Source organism: Emys orbicularis, chromosome 1 (genome assembly GCF_028017835.1).
Source record: "Emys orbicularis isolate rEmyOrb1 chromosome 1, rEmyOrb1.hap1, whole genome shotgun sequence".
Taxonomy (NCBI): Eukaryota; Metazoa; Chordata; order Testudines; family Emydidae; genus Emys; species Emys orbicularis.
The window spans coordinates 362947409-362965667 of NC_088683.1; the positions used below are offsets into that span (position 1 = coordinate 362947409).

At 55.4% G+C, this 18259-nt stretch overlaps 2 protein-coding genes across 2 annotated transcripts; both read right to left on the reverse strand.

The window, feature by feature from the left end:
- Positions 1-1475: 1475 nt before the first annotated feature.
- On the reverse strand, positions 1476-12916 carry LOC135873365 (transmembrane O-methyltransferase homolog). The gene is made up of 4 exons (XM_065397807.1): positions 12887-12916; positions 8572-8833; positions 2329-2525; positions 1476-1796 (listed from the first exon to the last, which is right to left on the reverse strand). Exons 2-4 carry the CDS (start codon positions 8831-8833, stop codon positions 1476-1478), a joined length of 780 nt encoding a protein of 259 aa, XP_065253879.1. The 5' UTR covers positions 12887-12916.
- A 2327-nt stretch (positions 12917-15243) lies between these two features.
- LOC135874346 (protein mono-ADP-ribosyltransferase TIPARP-like) lies at positions 15244-18259 on the reverse strand. The gene is made up of 5 exons (XM_065399150.1): positions 17967-18259; positions 17513-17684; positions 17080-17273; positions 16719-16991; positions 15244-15691 (listed from the first exon to the last, which is right to left on the reverse strand). Exons 1-5 carry the CDS (start codon positions 18257-18259, stop codon positions 15244-15246), a joined length of 1380 nt encoding a protein of 459 aa, XP_065255222.1.

Genomic DNA, 18259 nt, shown 5'->3' on the forward strand with positions numbered 1-18259 from the left:
TAGGAGCTTAACACCTTCCATCTATGATAGATCAGTCCATATTTCACTCTAAACTCTGCCTTGTATTGCCATCTCCTAGGGTCAGAGTTAAGGTTACAGGGTGATATTTTGGGGATTTATTTAAATATTGTGTCTGGAGGGTGGAGATATACCTATCTCATAGAGCTGGAAGGGACCTCAAAAGGTCATCGAGTCCAGCCCCCTGCCTTCACTAGCAGGACCAAGTACTGATTTTTGCCCCAGATCCCTAAGTGGCCCCCTCAAGGATTGAGCTCACAACCCTGGGTTTAGCAGGCCAATGCTCAAACCACTGAGCTATCCCTCCCCCCAATGAAGTGACTTTTGAAGCCTGAGAGAGGAGATGTGTCCCTCTGGCTTTACTGTCTGGTTTTTGTAAATGGGGTTTAGGAACCTTTTTGCACAGAGAGGTGAAATGACTCGCCCAGTGAGCCAGGAACAGACCCCCGGCATCCTGCCACCCTCTCTGCTGGCCCGGGTGGTACGCGCTCCGGCCTGCTTGGCTCAGGGAAGCCAGCTGATTACACTCAGGAGAACCAGCCAGTCACTAGTCCATGCTCTGTGCTCAGACCCATCTCCCAATCCCAGCTGAACCATAGGGTTCTGGTGGCCCTGGGTAACAATGGCTGTCCCCTACATGAACGGTGCTCATAGTAACCGGCGGCAGAGCAGGAGAGCTTGGCGTCACTAGGGGGAAAGGGGTTGCTTCCTAGGGTGGACGCCCCCTGCAGGCTGCTTTGCTGCGCGCTGAGGGTCAGCCCAGCACTGCACAGGAACCCTGGAAAGACAAAGGCCCTGTCACAGGACACAACAGGAGGGCCGGGATGACGGGGCTGCTTTCTTCTGGCCCTTTAAATCTCAAGAAAGGGAAAGTTTGGAGGAGGGATTTGAAAGGGGGAGAGGGGGCCTAATGCCTGTGGGGGAGGGGCTAGGTCGGCAGTCTCAGGTGTAGGAGAAGGCATGAAGACAGGAGCAATGGGAGTGGGGCGAAAGGAGGCGAAAGGTGGGGGGCAAACAAAACCTCTTTGAGTGGTGGTTGCAGCCTGGGTGTGTGCACGCGTGCGCCGCTCGTTCATACAGTGCAGCAGACCCATCCGGGAGACTCCCGTTCCTTCACAAACAGTGCAGCTTGCGTGGACCTGATTCTCATCTCACAGCCGCTGGTGTGAACGCAGAGTACTCTGGAGTCGCTCTGGATTCACGCCAGTGGAATTGAGAACAGACTGGCCCCATCTCTCCCTATACACACAGAGCAGAGACGGGCTCACGTGCAGATCTGGGGCAGCGTGGCGAGGCAGTACGCACGTGGGCACACACCCACCCACCAGCCCCAGCCTTTGGGCATCTCTACATGGTCCCCAAGCCCAGACACCCCTCAGCTCTGGTGCAGCACCGGCTGGACCCCTGGCAGGACAGGACGAGGCCCAGCCTGGCAGCCCCACCTTGGCCGCGAGAGCTCAGTCCAGGCCGGTGTAGGTGAGTTCGGCCATGCCATCGGGGATGGCCCGGAAGTACTCCAAGCTGGTCCTGTGCATCTTGCACTGGTACTTGCCACAGGTCTTGACGTACTGCAGGAAGTGGGGCGCGCCGGGGAAGACCACGTTGTCGGCCACAATGGTGGCTCCCTCGAGCAGCAGGCCGTGGGCCTCCAGCAGCTGCAGGTCCCGCAGGTAGCAGCGCTTCCAGTGGTCCATGAAGACAAAGTCGGCCTTGAGCAGGCCGTGCTTCTCCTTCAGCTGCGGGATCACCTCCTCCGAGGCGCCCACAATCAGCTCCACCTGCGCTGGGGAGAGGCGGGGAGGTCAGCGGGGGGTCCCCCCAATGAACAGCATGGCCCTCCTGTGGGATCTCACGGCACGGTGCAAACCAGCCTGGGATCGGCCCTTTAAAATGCAACCGTCTCTGGGGCGGAATTCAGCAGCTTGTTCAACAGCCAACTGGAATGCTGCTTGGCCGTTTGAGACAGGAAGTGGAGAGGAGTAGCTCAGCCAGTTGAAACCACAGGGGGACCGGAGGCAATTGACACTCAGATCACACAGTCTGGGGAAGTGAGGCTATGAGATTGGGCGTTAACCAGTGTCTGGGCCAAATTCCGAGCCAAGGAATTCTGTTCTCCCATCTGCAATTCCCTTGGCTGGGGCCTATGCTGGCTGCTGCCTCCCTGGTGCTAGAGCAGAAAAGCTGTCGGGTTCTGCCCCCAGAGCCACGCTCTCCTGGCAGCCTCTTTTCACTGAGGCTAGTTCAGAATAAGCTGGGAGGCAGCCATGCCTCTATAGTCCATGGAAAGCACTGGGGGAGGGGGCTACTCACAGTGTCCTCGTCGAAGCCGGCCAGGCGGATGACCTTCTCGGCCACTGCGGCATTGCGTGGGTCCATCTCCACGGTGTAGAGCCGGGCACCCATGGGCAGACACTGGGCCATGAGGATGGTGGCGTAACCACAGTACGTGCCCAGCTCTAGCACGGTGAGCGGCGTGTTCTCATAGATCAGACGGTCCAGGATCTTACCTAGAGGGCAGAAGGAGCCTCGCCAGGTCAGCTCACCTGGAGACGCGCGCCCCCTCCAGCCCCACACCCCAGGTAACCCACCCAGAAGGTGGAAAAGCCTGATGGGGCCATCTGGGCGCCCCAACATTGGCCAGGGCAGGACTGTCCCCTGAGGTCTGTTCCCAGGGCTCTGTCCTCTCCAGTTCTGAACACCCCAGGTAACACGGCTCCTAACAGGGGGAACTGATGTAAATCAAAAAGAGTTAAATCACCAATTTTAATCGGCAAGGAGGAAACCTTGTTTTAAATCATCAATTTCAATCACGTTTTGCATTTGTACTTTTTAGTTACGTTTCCTCATGAAAGATTGCGGCTCACTGGTTTGTTACCATTGAAACATGTTGAGTTGCAAATAAATCTAGCCTCTATATAACTAAATGGGGAGCTTGTTTTGCCAACCCGGAGGCTGAGCTACGGCTATACACATTGACTTAAGCAATGACTTCGCTTCACGGGCATTTATTTAGATTCTTCATTTTTAGGTTTTTTTGTGTTAGAAAATTGTGAATGTTGCATTTCCTTTTACTAGATGATTTACTTTTTACTTGTGATTTGTGTGAAGATCTATTTGAATAGAAATTCAAATTCAATTAAAAATGCAAAAAAAAGAGAAAAATTTAAACGAAAACTACCTTACATATGCTCAGGGCCGCCAAGGGCGGGTTCGGGCCCCCCAGCAAGGGCGGTGAAAAAATTTTTTCGGGTCCCCCAGCAAGGGCAGACCGGCTAAACAGGGCCAACGAGAGCGGGGGGAAGCCGGGCCCCAGGCCCCCTTCCAGACCACTGGGCTCCAGTAAGGCGACGAGGGGGGCGGAAGCCGGGCCCTGGGCTTCTTTCTGGACCGTCAGGCCCCGGTAATTTGTACCGGCTTCCCCCCCCGCTCTCGTCGGCCCTGCATATGCTGCATACATAAGAAAAAAAAGTTTATCAAAACATATTTTTTATGTAAAACTAACTGATTTATTAAACGAAGTATGATGTGTAGTTAGTGAACTGAACTGATTGTTTCTGGTCACCACGTCCTTCAAGATTTTAGAACTAGTCGATCTCACCCTCTCACGTACCTAGTTTTTATTCAGAGATTGGAAAAGGAATACAAGCTTTCCTGCTTTTTCAATTCCCACCTGGTTTAGGACATTGAATGAACTAGTCATTGAACCAAACTGGCTGAATAAACTGAAATGAAGAAAATATTCTCATTGCAGCTGTAGAAAAGGCTACTGGTGTCACAAGCTGGTTTAGCCCTTCAACAAACTCTGGGTCCAAGGTCCGGTGACTTCCACCAGTTCTGTAATTTCACTTTTTTAAAAACTTGGCAGCAAACATGCACTGCTTAGTATTTTGTGTATTTAATTTAGATTCTAATAAATTATAATAAGTTTAGGCCTTAACATAGGTTGCCAATTTCAAATTTAATTTTAAATAGGTTTATTTAAATCAAAATAAACCTTGTATTTAATTTAAATGTTAAAAAATCCAATTTAAATAAAATAAAATCTGTTTTTTTTAAATAATCATCCTTTTTTATCCATCCTGGCTCTCAGCCTCACCATCTGAGTGACAGGTTTCAGAGTAGCAGCCGTGTTAGTCTGTATCCGCAAAAATAACAGGAGTACTTAGTCTCTAAGGTGCCACAAGTACTCCTGTTATTTTCATCTGAGTGACGCTTCCCAGAGATCCTGTTCTTGGGACAATGTCTTTGAGAGGCTACCGAAAAGTCCCACTTCACCCCATTACTTCCAGCTGTTTCTAAGGAGGCAGAATGGCCTTGTGGTCAAGACACAGGGTTTGGCATTAGAGCTCCTAGGTTCTGCTCCCAAGTGCTGCCACAGTGATCTCAGGCAAGTTACTTTCCTGCTTGGTGCCTCAGTTTCCCTGTCTGCAACGAAGGTAGCAGTTAGAGGCTAGTGTTTGTACAGGGCCTTTAGGTGCTGTGTCAGTGCTGAATAATAATAAACATTTGGTGCTCCTTGAAGGGTAGGTGCTAGAATAGGGCAAACTCTGAGTTTTCTTCACTGCCTTAAATGATTCCCCCCACTCCTTGACTTTTTACACCCTGGCCTGTGTCTGGAACTCAGTTTACAAGTGGCTTTGCTCAATTCCTCGAGTAGATCAGACTCTGTCCAGCAGAGGGCGATGATAACATATACATAGCGGCTCTTATAAATAGTCCCCATTCCTCCCAGGAAAGTTCTAATGGGGGGGTGATGCTGCTGGAGAGATTCCCCTCCCCGGCTCCCCACCAGCTAACAGAGAATGCAGCCCCCACTGCTGATGTCCCCCGTTGTTCAAGGGGAGGTGCTGGGTTAAGCACAACCGTGCTCCTCCACACATGCCACCCCAGCTGCGGGTGGGACTACGTGATGTGCTGGCCCTATAGACAGCAGGCAATTTCTCCCCCTACCCTCAAACTCACTCGCGCGCCTCCCGACGACGCAGCCCTGTTCTCAGAGCGCGTCTGGCAGGCAGGTCCGTAATCACGGAGCACTTTACTCTGTGCCGTGGGCTCATGGCAGTGAAAGGCCAAAGGGTTTTGCAGTGCTGGGACTGCTGCCCTAACGCGCCAGCCATCAGCCTGAGCAAAGAATGGGGCCGCCGGCTGCGGCAGTCTCAGAAGGCAGGGAGTGTGCAATGCACGTAGGGGGACATTTACCTCTGGCACCACATACAGTCTCAAAATGGGGTTTCAGTGGGACTCCTAGGGTACTGGCTGTGACACTTCGCACCCCATACTCCCCATAGGAATATGATTATGATATAATTATGATGCATCTTGTACAGATATGTCATTGCAGCCAAAGACTGAACGGCCGGGGAGGCTAATTCCCCCATCCCCTAGATCAAGGTTCCTGCAGGTCCGGGGCAGGGAGCAGGGATACTTCACTGAGGCTGCTGGAAACAGAGACCCTGTGGTTCTCACTGGCCCCCAGGGCTCAGTGGCTGACGCAGCCTGTGCTGTTTAGTTTCCTGGCACGGCTCCTCCCTGAGGCCTGGGCTGGCAGCTGTGGACGGGACCCCCCGGGACACGGCTGTCCCGATAGCGTGCTGCTGCTCTCCGGTCCCCTGAGGAAAGCCGGGGTCTAGGCTGGCCATAGTGAATCAGCGCTGGGCCAGACCCAGGTGTATTTGTTTCCTGGCACGGCCCTGGCATGTTTCCAGCGTCAGCACCTCCCACCCAGAGCGGCTGCTCTGTCCTCCCAGGCTCAGCAGGCTGGAAACTTAACCCTCTGTCTGCAGCTCCTGGTATAAACCAGGGGACCCTCCCCCCTCCTCCACAGGGAGCGCGGCTGAGCGGGGGGCAGGTTTGGCCAGGCCGGCTTCACCACACTGCTCCCTCTGTGGGAGCCAGGCACTGCCAGGACCAGGGACCCTGCCCGAGCTGGCTATTTCAGGCACCCGCAGCCCTGGGCTGGCTCATTTTAGGGGGGCTGGGGGGGCTGTAGCACGAAGGCTCCCTGGAAGTCAGTCTCAGCCTCCTCGCCAGGAACTCTCCCTCCTGGCCTGCTCACTGTAACATCCTAGCTGTCTGGGGCTGGGGCTGGGGCTGGCCTCGCCTGCCCAGGCCTGCTGAGAGGACAAAGGGAGGGCCTAGAGGACTCCCCTTTAGCTCCAGGGGAGCTGCCCAGGGCTTGGGAGCCAAGGGAGCATGGTTCTAATCCCAGCTTCCCACATGGGAGCATTCATTAGTGATTGTGTCTATAGGAGACACTTTCATCCTGTCCCATTGGGAGGCCGGGAGTTGGTTCTTTCCTCTAGCATGGGGGCTTCTGCTGCAAAACTCTTCCCCATGGAGCCATCTAGTGAGGATTCAAACCCCCTGTGATGTTGCAGTCTATATAATTTTATAAAAATATGCTAATGAGTGAATATAATGTAACTGGAATATGCTTCATGCAAGAGGTCTCTTGTAAGGTATCATTACAAAAGCTTATAACCTACTGAGTGTGATCATCCTATTAGTATAAATGTACCACTCTTGTATCTGAACCTAGAAATATAAAATAGAACTCTGAGGACCTATTGTAATTATGCAAAGTTTGGGCCATTAATGGTGGTTTGGAATCTTCATGACTCCCATTAACCAGGACAATTGTCTGCAGATGGCTCTGTTTTACCTGTAAGTCTCCCTGTATACCTGTGTGCTGGCAAGTGGGCAATGAAGTCTTGCAGTGACATGTGATCATGTCACCTGAACTGGAATCCATCTTTAACCTGGTGCTTTTCCAGTGAGGGGGGTGGAAACCCAGAGGGACAAAGGATTCCCGCCTTATGCAAAAGAGATATAAAGGGGTGAAACAGAACAAAGGGGAGGAGGAGCCATCATGAAGAATCCCCTAGCTATCACCTGAGCTGGAACAAGAGCTGTACCAGGGGAAAGAATTGTGCCCAGGCCTGGAAGGTGTCCAGTCTGAGGAAAAAACTTACTGAAGCATCTCTGAGGGTGAGATTATCTGTATTCAGTTTGATTAGACATAGATTTGCGCATTTTATTTTATTTTGCCTGGTGACTTACTTTGTTCTGTCTGTTACTACTTGGAACCACTTAAATCCCACTTTCTGTATTTAATAAAATCACTTTTTACTTATTAATTAACCCAGAGCAAGTATTAATACCTGGGGGAGCAAACAGCTGTGCCTATCTCTCTATCAGTGTTATAGAGGGCGAACAATTTATGAGTTTACCCTGCATAAGCTTTATATAGGGTAAAACGGATTTATCTGGGTTTAGACCCCATTGGGAGTTGGGCATCTGAGTGTTAGAGACAAGCACACTTCTGTTAGCTGCTTTCAGGTAAACCTGCAGCTTTGGGGCAAGTAATTCAGACCCTGGGTCTGTGTTGGAGCAGACGGGAGTGTCTGGCTCAGCAAGACAGGGTGCTGGGGCCCCAAGCTGGCAGGGAAGGCAGAGGTAGAAGTAGTCTTGGCACATCGGGTGGCAGCTCCCGGGGGGGTTTCTGTGATCCAACCCGTCACACCCCCAGTCTGACTTAGCTACAGCAGCTGCTTTGACCACTAGGCAGCATGCTCCTGGCTAACAGAGCTCGCTCTCTAGAAGCCTTGGAGGGGAAAGGTTGGTCAGCTCCCGCAGCACCTATTCTAGAGCCAGATCTATTTCGAGGGAAGAATCCCTGCGCTGGCCTCGCACACTCAACCGACATCCACTGATAGCGCAGAGTTCCCTGCAGAACATGCATTAATTCTGGCTCTGCCAGGGTGGGATCTCAGGCCTGGCTCATGTGGAATTTGACTGGACTAAAGAGAATGACAGCGTCTGGGTGCTAAATGTTAATCCCCTGCACAGGTCTGGCCTGCCCACCCGCCCCTGCCTGGTTCAAAGGGAGAACAACAGCACAAAGACACCATGATGAGCTGGCTAGTGGCTGTGTGCACCACTGCCCTGTTCTAGTTGGAGTCAGATCTGCTCTCCTGTGTGTCATAAGCCCTATACTGCACAGCTGTTAATGGGGATTCTCACTTGGCAGAGGTTGGAGCAGAAGGAGCTGCGTTCCGTGCCCAGTGTTGAAGTTCTGAGCAATCATGCTGGGCAGCACAGGAATGTAGTAAGAGGGCCAGGCTGGTGCTGGGGCAGAAGCCCTGCTGTTGTCACCACAGTATATAATTCAGCAGGCAGCGTGCTGGGGCAGCACTGAATTAAGGCCTCAGTGTGGTGGTGAGGGGCTGCATAGGGCAGGAGGGGACATAAAATGCGTTACTTGTGGCCACTAACGCTCACCGGGTATTTCTCACACGAGTTGTGGGGTTAATGCATGATATAAAAACTTAATAGAATGAGACTGAACTCCTGTGTCCTGGCCAAATTCCATCTGGGGTAATTACAGTACTTTTTACACCTCCCTACATTGCCAGTGGATTTGCTATTTCCCCCCTCTTCCTCTCTCAAATGGTCATGTGACGTTGCTGTGTGCTGTTGAACCGCTGCTGGGTTCCGCCCCAGAGGCGGCTGCATTTCAGTGCCCCGCCCCCTCCGGGCTGGGCGAGCCCTTACCTTTGTGAGGCCCCACGTTGCTGAGGTACTCGCAGTGGTAGCACCACTGGTCGAAGGTCTCGAGGATGTGGTGGGGGTCGCCAGGGATGGCATGCGTGAGGACGTACTGGAAGGCCCGCTCCTCCCGGGAGATGCCCGTCAGGCAGTCCTGCAGCCGGCGCACCAGCACCGCCCGGTAGAAGAGCAGGAAGTAGTGCCGGTAGCGGATGATCAAGGTGACCAGGAAGGGGATGAAGGCCAGAGCAATGGCTGGGGAGACCATCTCAGCAACAGCGCAGAGCAGAGGGTGGGTGGGAGCCCCACAGACCTAGAGACCAAAGGGCGGGTGAGGGGGCCGGAGCATGGATCCATCTGGGTGAGTGTAACCTGCTGGGCCAGGGATGTTACGTATCCTCCTCAAGTACCTGGCCCACATCAGAGGATAACAGCCTACTACTACTACAACTACCAGCGATTTCATACCCTTCGTTTGCTGCTTATGAGCTCACCAGGACGGGAATTGTATCTTCCTAAAGCGTTGGAAAAGCTTGTGAGATCTACCATCATACAGCTGAGGCATAACCTAGCTAATGGGGGGGTGTGGGGATTTTTACGTCCCATTCCCCCCCTCCCGCCCCGCCTCCTGCAGCAGACGCAGAGCCCAGCTGCTTCGCGTCAGCGTCTGAGCAGAGCTGTCAACATGTGGAGACCGTTCACAAGGGACAATCAGCCAGAATACATTGTGGGGGTGGTTAGGTTCCCAGCCCAGGAAGAGTCTGGTTTGGCCTCGTCTGGCACTTTACACATATTACAGTAACTACTTAGTTGCTGTACTCCTCTCTTCTCCGCTCGGGATTTCAAAGCCTCTCTCTGGGCGCCCGTTTGAACGCCCCAGGTCAGAGGCTCACGTTGCATCGTCTCTGTTACAGCGGGGTCGGGAGCCACTGACGCCAGCGGTTACTGTTACCAGCCTCAGCGCCTGGCTCAGGCCCTCGCTCCGCCCTCTAGCCGCGCTGCCTCTGGCGCTGGCGAGTGGCCCCTCAGGGGGGCCAGGTCAGGCTGGGTGCTCAGCAGAGGAGCTGGCTCGCTGGCGGAAGGAAGCTCCCTGCAGCCTTACACCCAGGTCACACCGGCCCTACGGCTGTCCCTTGCTATGGGAGCTTCCCCAAAACTCGGGGCCTGGATTTCCCAGGCGTGAGGGGACAGGGAGCAGATTTCAGCCCGTGTGACCCGTCTGCGGAGGTTGCCTGGCTCTCTGCAGGAAAGGGCGAGGTGACGGCTCAGCCTGGGGTCCGCTCTCTGCTACAGTAGCGAGTGGCCCAAGTGGCCCCCCCGGCGCGTTTGTGCGTGTCACTGAGAGCAGGAGCTCGCCAGTAGCTGTTTAAATCAACCCTGAGATTCTCCTTCACACGGATAAGACTCAGGGCCCCCCCCCCCCAGCCTCCCTCCCCCGGCCCCGAGTCTGGCTTTCCATCAGGAAATCCAATTACCAGGCTCCTCAGAAGTTCCTCCAGCGTCGGAGGCCCCCCAAGGTGGTGCTGAGCTGCCCCAGCTGTCCCTGTGCCAAGCCCCACTGCAGCCTATGGTGCAGGTGTAACCGACAGACCCCAGTCGTTGGCGGGCGGGATCAAACCTGGGACCTCTGAGCTTAGTGCATGAGCCTCTACTGCTGCATGAGCTAAAAGCCGCATCCCTTCCCCCAACACCCCCGTCTCACGCCCCTCTCCTGCCCCACTTCCACCAGGGCATGAAGTGTAGCCAGAGGAAAATGCTGCCTCTTGGATTCCCCTCAGCCAGCCTCGGGCTCCCCGCCCCAGAGCTGTTCTGAGGGCCTTGCCCCAGTATCTGCTGCCGCTGTATCTTCCTGCTAGGGCTGCCCCTGTCTCCCACGTTGCCTGTAGCTAGCATGAGATGAGACGAGCGCCTACCTGTCTGTTCCTTGCCAGCCTGCAGCCAAGGGATGGTCTGCGGAGCCTTTCGGCGCTCGCCCGGGCACCGCTGGCAGTGAGAGACCAGCTGCCCTCCCTCAGCCTCGCTACCCACTCAATTATTGATTGTGTAACCCAATACACTGCAGGAGCCCAGCTCGGGTTACTGGCCCCGTCTGTGCAGGCTGGGCTGAGCCCCCTGGCGCTCTGCTGCGGACACCCTGGAAAGGTTCCTCTTCTCTAGGGGCACCTCAGCCATTTCCAGGGAAAGGGCACCGGGCATATGGTGCACCACTGCCCGGGGGGGCAAAGAGCTGCAGGCAAAGTGCAGTCAGCAGATGTTACTGAATGTCGATGGTCCGTCCGGTTTGCACCAGTCACTTTCCACGCTGCGGGGGCAGATCTTACTCACGGTGCTTTGGCATTTCAAAGAACTGGGCTAATTGCTGGCCAGCCCCTCAGGAGGTCGGGTATCATAATTAACACCCTAGGGTAAAGCTAGGAGCAAGGAGGGATAGCTCGGTGGTTTGAGCATTGGCCTGCTAAACCCAGAGTTAGGAGCTCAATCCTTGAGGGGGGCCACTTAGGGATCTGGGGCCAAATCAGTACTTGGTCCTGCTAGTGAAGGCAGGGGACTGGACTCGATGACCTTTCAAGGTCCCTTCCAGCTTTATGAGGTAGGTATATCTCCATATATATTAAGGAGGTTAGGGGATTTGCCCAAGGTCATGAAGCCAGTGTCCTATATATCTATCTTTGGGTTTTCTACGGCAAACTTTGCCATCGTATCTCAGTGCTTCCCAGGGAAATTACATCTGCTGGACAAGGTTCCCAGTAGGTCTCCTGGAGGCTTCTGCTCCTTTCTCTTCCTGGGCACGGCAGGAAATCCATAGTGAGGAGGAGGCTCTTCATGCCCAACAGTAGCCAGATGCTGGATTCATCTCATTTCCTTGGCAAACTTATTCCGTAGCCAAATCCCTCCCCCGGCAAACGGGTTGGGCCCGAGCCTCAGCTGGTGTCTCAGTGCAGCTCCACTGCTGTCCCATCGGTTTACACCATGTCAGACTCTGGCCCTGTACCTCTCACTCCTGCACTCTGTGCGCTGCACTGTCCCGGAGGGCACACTTGCCTGGGCAGGCCACGACTCACAGCTGGAGATGAGTCCCGCCCTGTCGATGAGAGGGGTTGTGGGGTCTCCTAAGGAGAGTCAATCCAAACCCCCCCAGAGTCTCCCAGACAAACCTCTGTGTCTTTGGTTTTCTATCTGTCCCACGGGACTAATAACAATGTGTTGCAGTGTTTCATCGATGGATCTCAAAGCACTTGACAAAGATGGAGTCACAGGCGTAGCCCCGTGTTACGGATGGGGAAACCGAGGCACGGAAAGATGAGGAAACTTGCCCCAAAGGCCTCATTGCAAACAGGAATCTGAACGATTTGTGGTATTTCCAGGGCACACATCACCCTCCCCTCTGCAAGCCGGGTGGTTATGGCGGGTCCCCTGTCACCTAGTCCCTTTTATCTTACCGTTCCACCCTGTTTTCCACAGTGAGATTTCCTATAGTCCAAGAGAGGCACTGCTTCTTTGGGACCTCAGCTGTAACCACAGAGCCCGTCCCCCCAACCCCTGGCTACACCCCCCCTTTACCTGCCCCCCATCTCTGACAGGCACTGCCTCTTTGGGACCTCAGCTGTAACCACCGAGCCCATCCTCCCAGTGCCTGGCGGCACCCCCCCTTTACCCGCCCCCATCTCTGACAGGCACTGCCTCTTTGGGACCTCAGCTGCAACTACAGAGCCCGTCCCCGCAACCCCTGGCTACACCCCCATTACCCGCCCCCATCTCTGACAGGCACTGCCTCTTTGGGACCTCAGCTGTAACCACCGAGCCCGTCCCCCCAGTGCCTGGCGGCACCCCCCACTACCCACCCCCATCTCTGACAGGCACTGCCTCTTTGGGATCTCAGCTGTAACCACCGAGCCCGTCCCCCCAGTGCCTGGCGGCACCCCCCACTACCCGCCCCCATCTCTGACAGGCACTGCCTCTTTGGGACCTCAGCTGCAACCACCGAGCCCATCCCCCCAGTGCTTGGCTACACCCCCATTACCCGCCCCCATCTCTGACAGGCACTGCCTCTTTGGGACCTCAGCTGTAAGCACCGAGCCCGTCCCCCCCAGTGCCTGGCGGCACCCCCCACTACCCACCCCCATCTCTGACAGGCACTGCCTCTTTGGGACCTCAGCTGTAACCACCGAGCCCGTCCCCCCAGTGCCTGGCGGCACCCCCCACTACCCACCCCCATCTCTGACAGGCACTGCCTCTTTGGGACCTCAGCTGTAACCACCAAGCCCGTCCCCCCAACCCCTGGCTACACCCCCCCTTTACCCGCCCCCCATCTCTGACAGGCACTGCCTCTTTGGGACCTCAGCTGTAACCACAGAGCCTATCTGCCAGGCAACCCAGGATTAGGGTGACCGGATGTTTCACTCCATATTCTTTATGAAAATATGCTTACAATATGAATATGACAGAACTGAGATATACTTTATGCCAGATGGCTCATGTGAGAGTTCATTGGAAAGGTTCTGATTTACTGAATGCGATTATCCAATGTGTATGCCTGTATCATTTCTGTAGCTGAAGTTAGGAATATTGATCTGTATTTCAACTATGCTACTTTGGGTGACGCCCACTGCTCACACTTCAGGTACAACAATGGAAAAGCCAGGCAGGGCTGATGGCCCATCAGCGAGGACAATGGACTGGGAAAAGACTTTGCCTTCCTGAGGATGCTCCCTACTGCCACTGACTCATGGACGCTGTGATCCTACAGAGTCAGTTGGTCTTGTCACCTGATACTAAACATTACCTGGCACTTCTTGTAACTTTCCACTGGAAGGGGGGGGAGGGGTCAAGTTTGGGAAACAAAGGATTCCCGCCTTGTGTCAATCCTATTTAAGCGTGGGGAGGAAGGCAAACGGGACTCCCCCTCTCCATGGCCTGTCTGCCCAAGGACTGCAAAAGCCACCTGAAGGGAAGGCAAGGGGGGAGTCCAGACTGAGACAGGGGTCTGAAAAGGAATATAACTGGAACTCTGAACCACAGAAACTTTGCAACCTGCCTAAAATAACGTCTAAGGTGAGAATTTATATTTTGTAACCTGTTTCTTAAGTATATCAAGCTTAGTTTGGGTATTTTGCTTTATTTGGTCAGTAATCTGCTTTGTTCTGCCTGTTCTCTCTTATATTCACTTAAAATTCACCTTTTGCAGTTAAACTTATTTCTTCTTTATCATATAACCCAGTTTATGTAATTTCTAACTGGGGGGGCAAGAAGTTGTGCATATCTCCCTCCACATTGAGGGAGGGGGCGAATTTCATAAAAGCTTTGGGTTTGTCCCCCTTAAAGGGAGTGGACAGTGTCGGGGAAAGTCCCGAAGGTGAATCTTTCCTGAGCGGATTCTGTCTCTCTCTGTGCCGCTGGGCGTAGCTGGAAGAGGCTGGTGAGCCTAACCCACCAAGGCCAGGTAAAGGGGACCCAGGCTGTCAGAATAGGCTGACTCAGGGGCACCCCAGCACATCAGGTGACATCCCAAAGGGCCCAAACCCGTCACATCCGGTATCAGGGGCTTTGTCTTATATAGGCAACCATGCCCTCCCCCCCACGAAAAATTGTCCCCATTTTTCACACTTGTGTTCTGGTCCCCTTACGTAGGAGCAATCCATGTCTGAGCCCCCACACTGCTGCTAGGGGTGAGGGGAGATTGTCACACATGGGAATGCATAAAACTCCCTCCCCCCATGAAAAATGAACTGGAGCCCCCAGTGCAGCCTCTTCCCCTCAAATATGGGCAATTATTGCCCTGCTGGTCTCTCTGCGATCCCCGCAGCTTTCCTGCTTCAGCCCCCTGCCCAAACCTCACACCCTCCTGGAGGAAAACCGAACCTGGCAGCCCTGCTCCCACTGCACACGCCGGCTCACTCACATGCTCTCTGTCGCGCACACGCCCCTGCTCATTGGCGCTGACACAGGCTCTTTCGACGAAGCGGGGGATCCTTTTTTTTATCATTTCAAACTCTTATTTTTCAAACAAGACACCTCGGCCCCCAGCCGCTCGGGGTGTCATTCTCAGCCCTTTAAACCATGACTTCCCACAGCACCCAGAGTCACAGACAAGAGGGTTTGTGTTAACGGAAAAGTAACTTTCAGCCACTATTTAATCCCTCGACAATACCACTACTACCATTAGGCAAGGAGACGGGGGTATTCCGTGGGGAAGTTTGGATGGGATGGATGAGAGCAAAATGAATTTCACCCCCTAGCGCTGCCTATTCCCAGCATTAGTGAGCTTGGGGTGGGGGGATTTCCAGGTGAGGTTTCCACTTTCTGAAACTTCTGCGAGACCAGGAGGAGAGGGACAGTTGTCTGGAGCTCAGTGGTGCCTCCTTCAGGGAAGCGAAGCAAATGGTGTTTGCCCAGGTGCTGGAGTCATGAGCAGTCTTTGGTGGATGGTCTCGGGGCAGGCAGGCAGTAAGAGTGGGGTGGAGGGAATGGGGTGGTGGGGAAGGATCACATTCCAGTGGGATGACGGGGGGGAGGGGCGGGGTGAAGCCTCCACGAACTGGGTTGCTTGTTCTTATCACGGATGCTGGACGGGCTCCGCATTCCCTTGTTACCGTGCTGTGCGAACCCTACAGAGAGAGTGGTTAGAGTGTGGAAAAGCTGGGCTGCGTGAGCCTAATTCCCCGCCAACGGACTGGCTCCTCAGACACCCTCCAGTGTCACAGGGTCGCCGAGCAGTTTATAGCAGATCACAAAGTAGGGGTAGCACTGGGAGTTGTCGAAGATCACGTAGACGCCGGGCTTGTGGGCGTTGTCGCTGCAGGAGTCGTAGCGACACCTGCAGGGTTCCCTCACCGGCGGCTGGGTGTACCCGGGTCTCCCTAACACCCACTTGCCCACCAGGACCTTGGCCAGGAACATGTGGCGGCGGTCGGCGCGGTTGGCCAGAGCGAAGATGTGGGCGCGGTTGGCGTAGCAGGAGAAGTAGCTGCCATGGCCGTACTGGGCACCGTGCTTTCCAGAGAGACGGGGGTTAAAGTTCGCCTGGCAGATGGGCTCCACGTTGTCGGCTGAGGTCCCGTGGAAGAGGTGCCTCTCCAGGAGCCGCTTCTCCTGGGCCAAGAGTCCTCGGGACATTCGCTCCTTCTGGCTGAGGTGCGTGCAAAGGATAAACAAGGGGGTTTAGAGACTGCTGGTGCACCCCCAGTATCTGCTCCCCTGGCCACTGAACACCTCAGCGGGGGATCCAGACACGAGCCCAATTCCCTCTACGACGCGTACGTTCTCTCTTCTTGCTGTCCTGCATCTTCCTCACTAAACAGCTCGGCATCTCCTGCCCGGTCAGGTCCTGCACCGCCTGCCTCAGGCGACTCCCCTCAACCCCACTCCTCTCTCTGCTCAGGATTCTCCCAGCTCCCTCTCCTCTCCTGGGTCCATCCCACCCCGCTTCCTCTCCTCCACCCCAGGCTCTGGCTGGGACGTGTCTCTTCTTCTCTCAACCTCCAACCCCATCACTCACTTGTCTCTCTCACCCCCTCGCTCATCATCGTCAGCCTCTCTACCCTCTGCCTCCTTTCCCTCGGCCTTCAGCCCTCCCCAATTCACCACAGAACGTTCCTTCGCCCCGACCTGCTCTCCAGCGGCTGGCCCGTTTCCCTTCGCCTCCAAACTCCTCAGTGCCTCTTCCTCTCATCCCGCCCTCAGTCCCCCCAATCTGGCCCCAAGACTGTTCCCAGGTGGCTCCTTCAGGCCCGGGCGAGAGGCCCCTCCTCATCCTCCTTGATGCATCTCTCCCTCCCCTGGGCATCCCATGATGCTGTGCTGTCCCGGCTCCCAGCCCCTCGGCCTTCATGCCCCTCCTCACAGCACGCCTCTTTCCTGAATCCCTCTGAAGTCTTTCTGTCGAGCCGGATATGGTTGGAAAGGACACGCTCCAGGTCAGCCGCAAGACAACAGGGTTGGAGTCGCTGAGGAAAATTCTGAGGCCAGATGATTGTACCCCTGGGATGGGTCTCCTGAACCAACCCTTAGATACTCCTCCCTTAGGCCCACCCAGAGAAGATAACCCACCTAGTCATGCCCACAGCACCGGCGTCAATGGCTTAATGGTGGGGTTAAAGCCGGTGGCCTGGTCTGACCCCTGCCCCATCTCTCGCAGAATCCGTTCCTCTTCCTACCTGCTGTATTTTTTCCAGAGTGCATCGTTCCGGATCCTGTAAATCTTCAGCACCAGCACCATGTCCTCCGGGACAGACGCGTGGAAGAGCTCACAGATCTTGCGGTACACCGCTTCCGACGAGGCCACCTCTGCATGAAGGAAGGCCTGGCCATGGGGCGGCTGGGGAACCCAGGCGGCTGGGTATGGGCCACAGTACCCGTCTGTGGGTCTCTCCCCGGGGATGATGGATGTGGAAGGATGGAAGAGTCCCCAGGAGCCCCTAGGGACTGTCCTAAGGAGATAAGGAGATGGGAGATGCTGGCCAGTCAGAACGTAGCTCGGATCCCTCCAGCCATGGAACTGCCCAGGGAGTCACTTACCGCAGATATCGTGCCATGCAGCTCAGGGAGCGGTAGGCAGGTCGGCGCTGGATCTGGATGGGTTGGACAGATCCCTGGCCTTCAGTGCTCCACCGACGGGGTCTCAGATCCAGGGTGTAGAGCCTGCCCTGGAGCCAAAAGGTGGGCTCCCGGGAGCCCCTCTCCAAAGCTGCGAGGAGGTCGTGGGGGACAGGCTGAGCAGAGAGGGGAAGGAGAGTCGAGCCCTTAGCATGACTGAAAGAGGAAGACCCTTACACGCATTGCTCCTTGCCACAGGACCCAGTCCTGCCCTGGAGGAACCGTCCAGTCCTGGGAAACCAGTCTCCAGCTTCATCCAACCCTGGGCCGGCCATCCCATCTCCCCGGGATGCGCCAGCCCTACTTTGGAGAGCTCCCCCTCGCCCCCCTTTGGGATCCACCCTCCCCCCTTCACCTCCTGGTAACGCTGCCACGTGTCTCTGAGCTTCCAGTACACCTGCCACCTGGTGTGGAAGCGAGGATTCTGCTTCCAGTCCGAGGTGCTGGCCAGCCGCCTCACTCCGTTAATCACGTCTGAATAGCCCATCTCCATGGTGTCCAGGTCCAAGATCCCAAACAATTGGTTCCTAAGAGGGGAAAATAATCTCACCCGTCGGCCCTAGGGGGCCCTTTTCGGGGAGGGGTCGGGACCGGGGTTCCCCAAAACACCTCCAGTGGGGGAAATCGGAGGCACTCCCAGTACGCAGCTCCTTCCGCTTTTCCCTAGAGCCTCTGACCGGGAGACGCTGGGGAACCTGCCTAGCCAGCACTCCTGCCCTGGCCGGGATGGGAGCAGCTGGGAGATCGCTCCCCAGAGCCTGGTGCAGGCCCCGTGGGGACAGACGGGCGGGAGCGTTCCCATCCCGTACCTGTCCAAGAACCGCACAAGGCCGTTTGTAGCGTCGCTGTAGAGCTTCTCCAAGTGACGCTGAGATGAGTCGCTCAGACTCTGCCACTCCACCCTTCTGCTCCCTCTGATCTGCCAGTGGAAGGGGTAGCGGGTGTGGTGGAGTGGGCAGCTCTCCCTCTGGGGGCAGTGCCCGAGCAGGAAGCCGTCACAGATCTGGATGCCGTCTTCCTGGTGGACGTGGAAGGGGACCCCGTCCTCGCTGACCCATCGCTCCGTGGAAGGTGGGAAGCTGCACCAGCGTTTGGCAGGCAT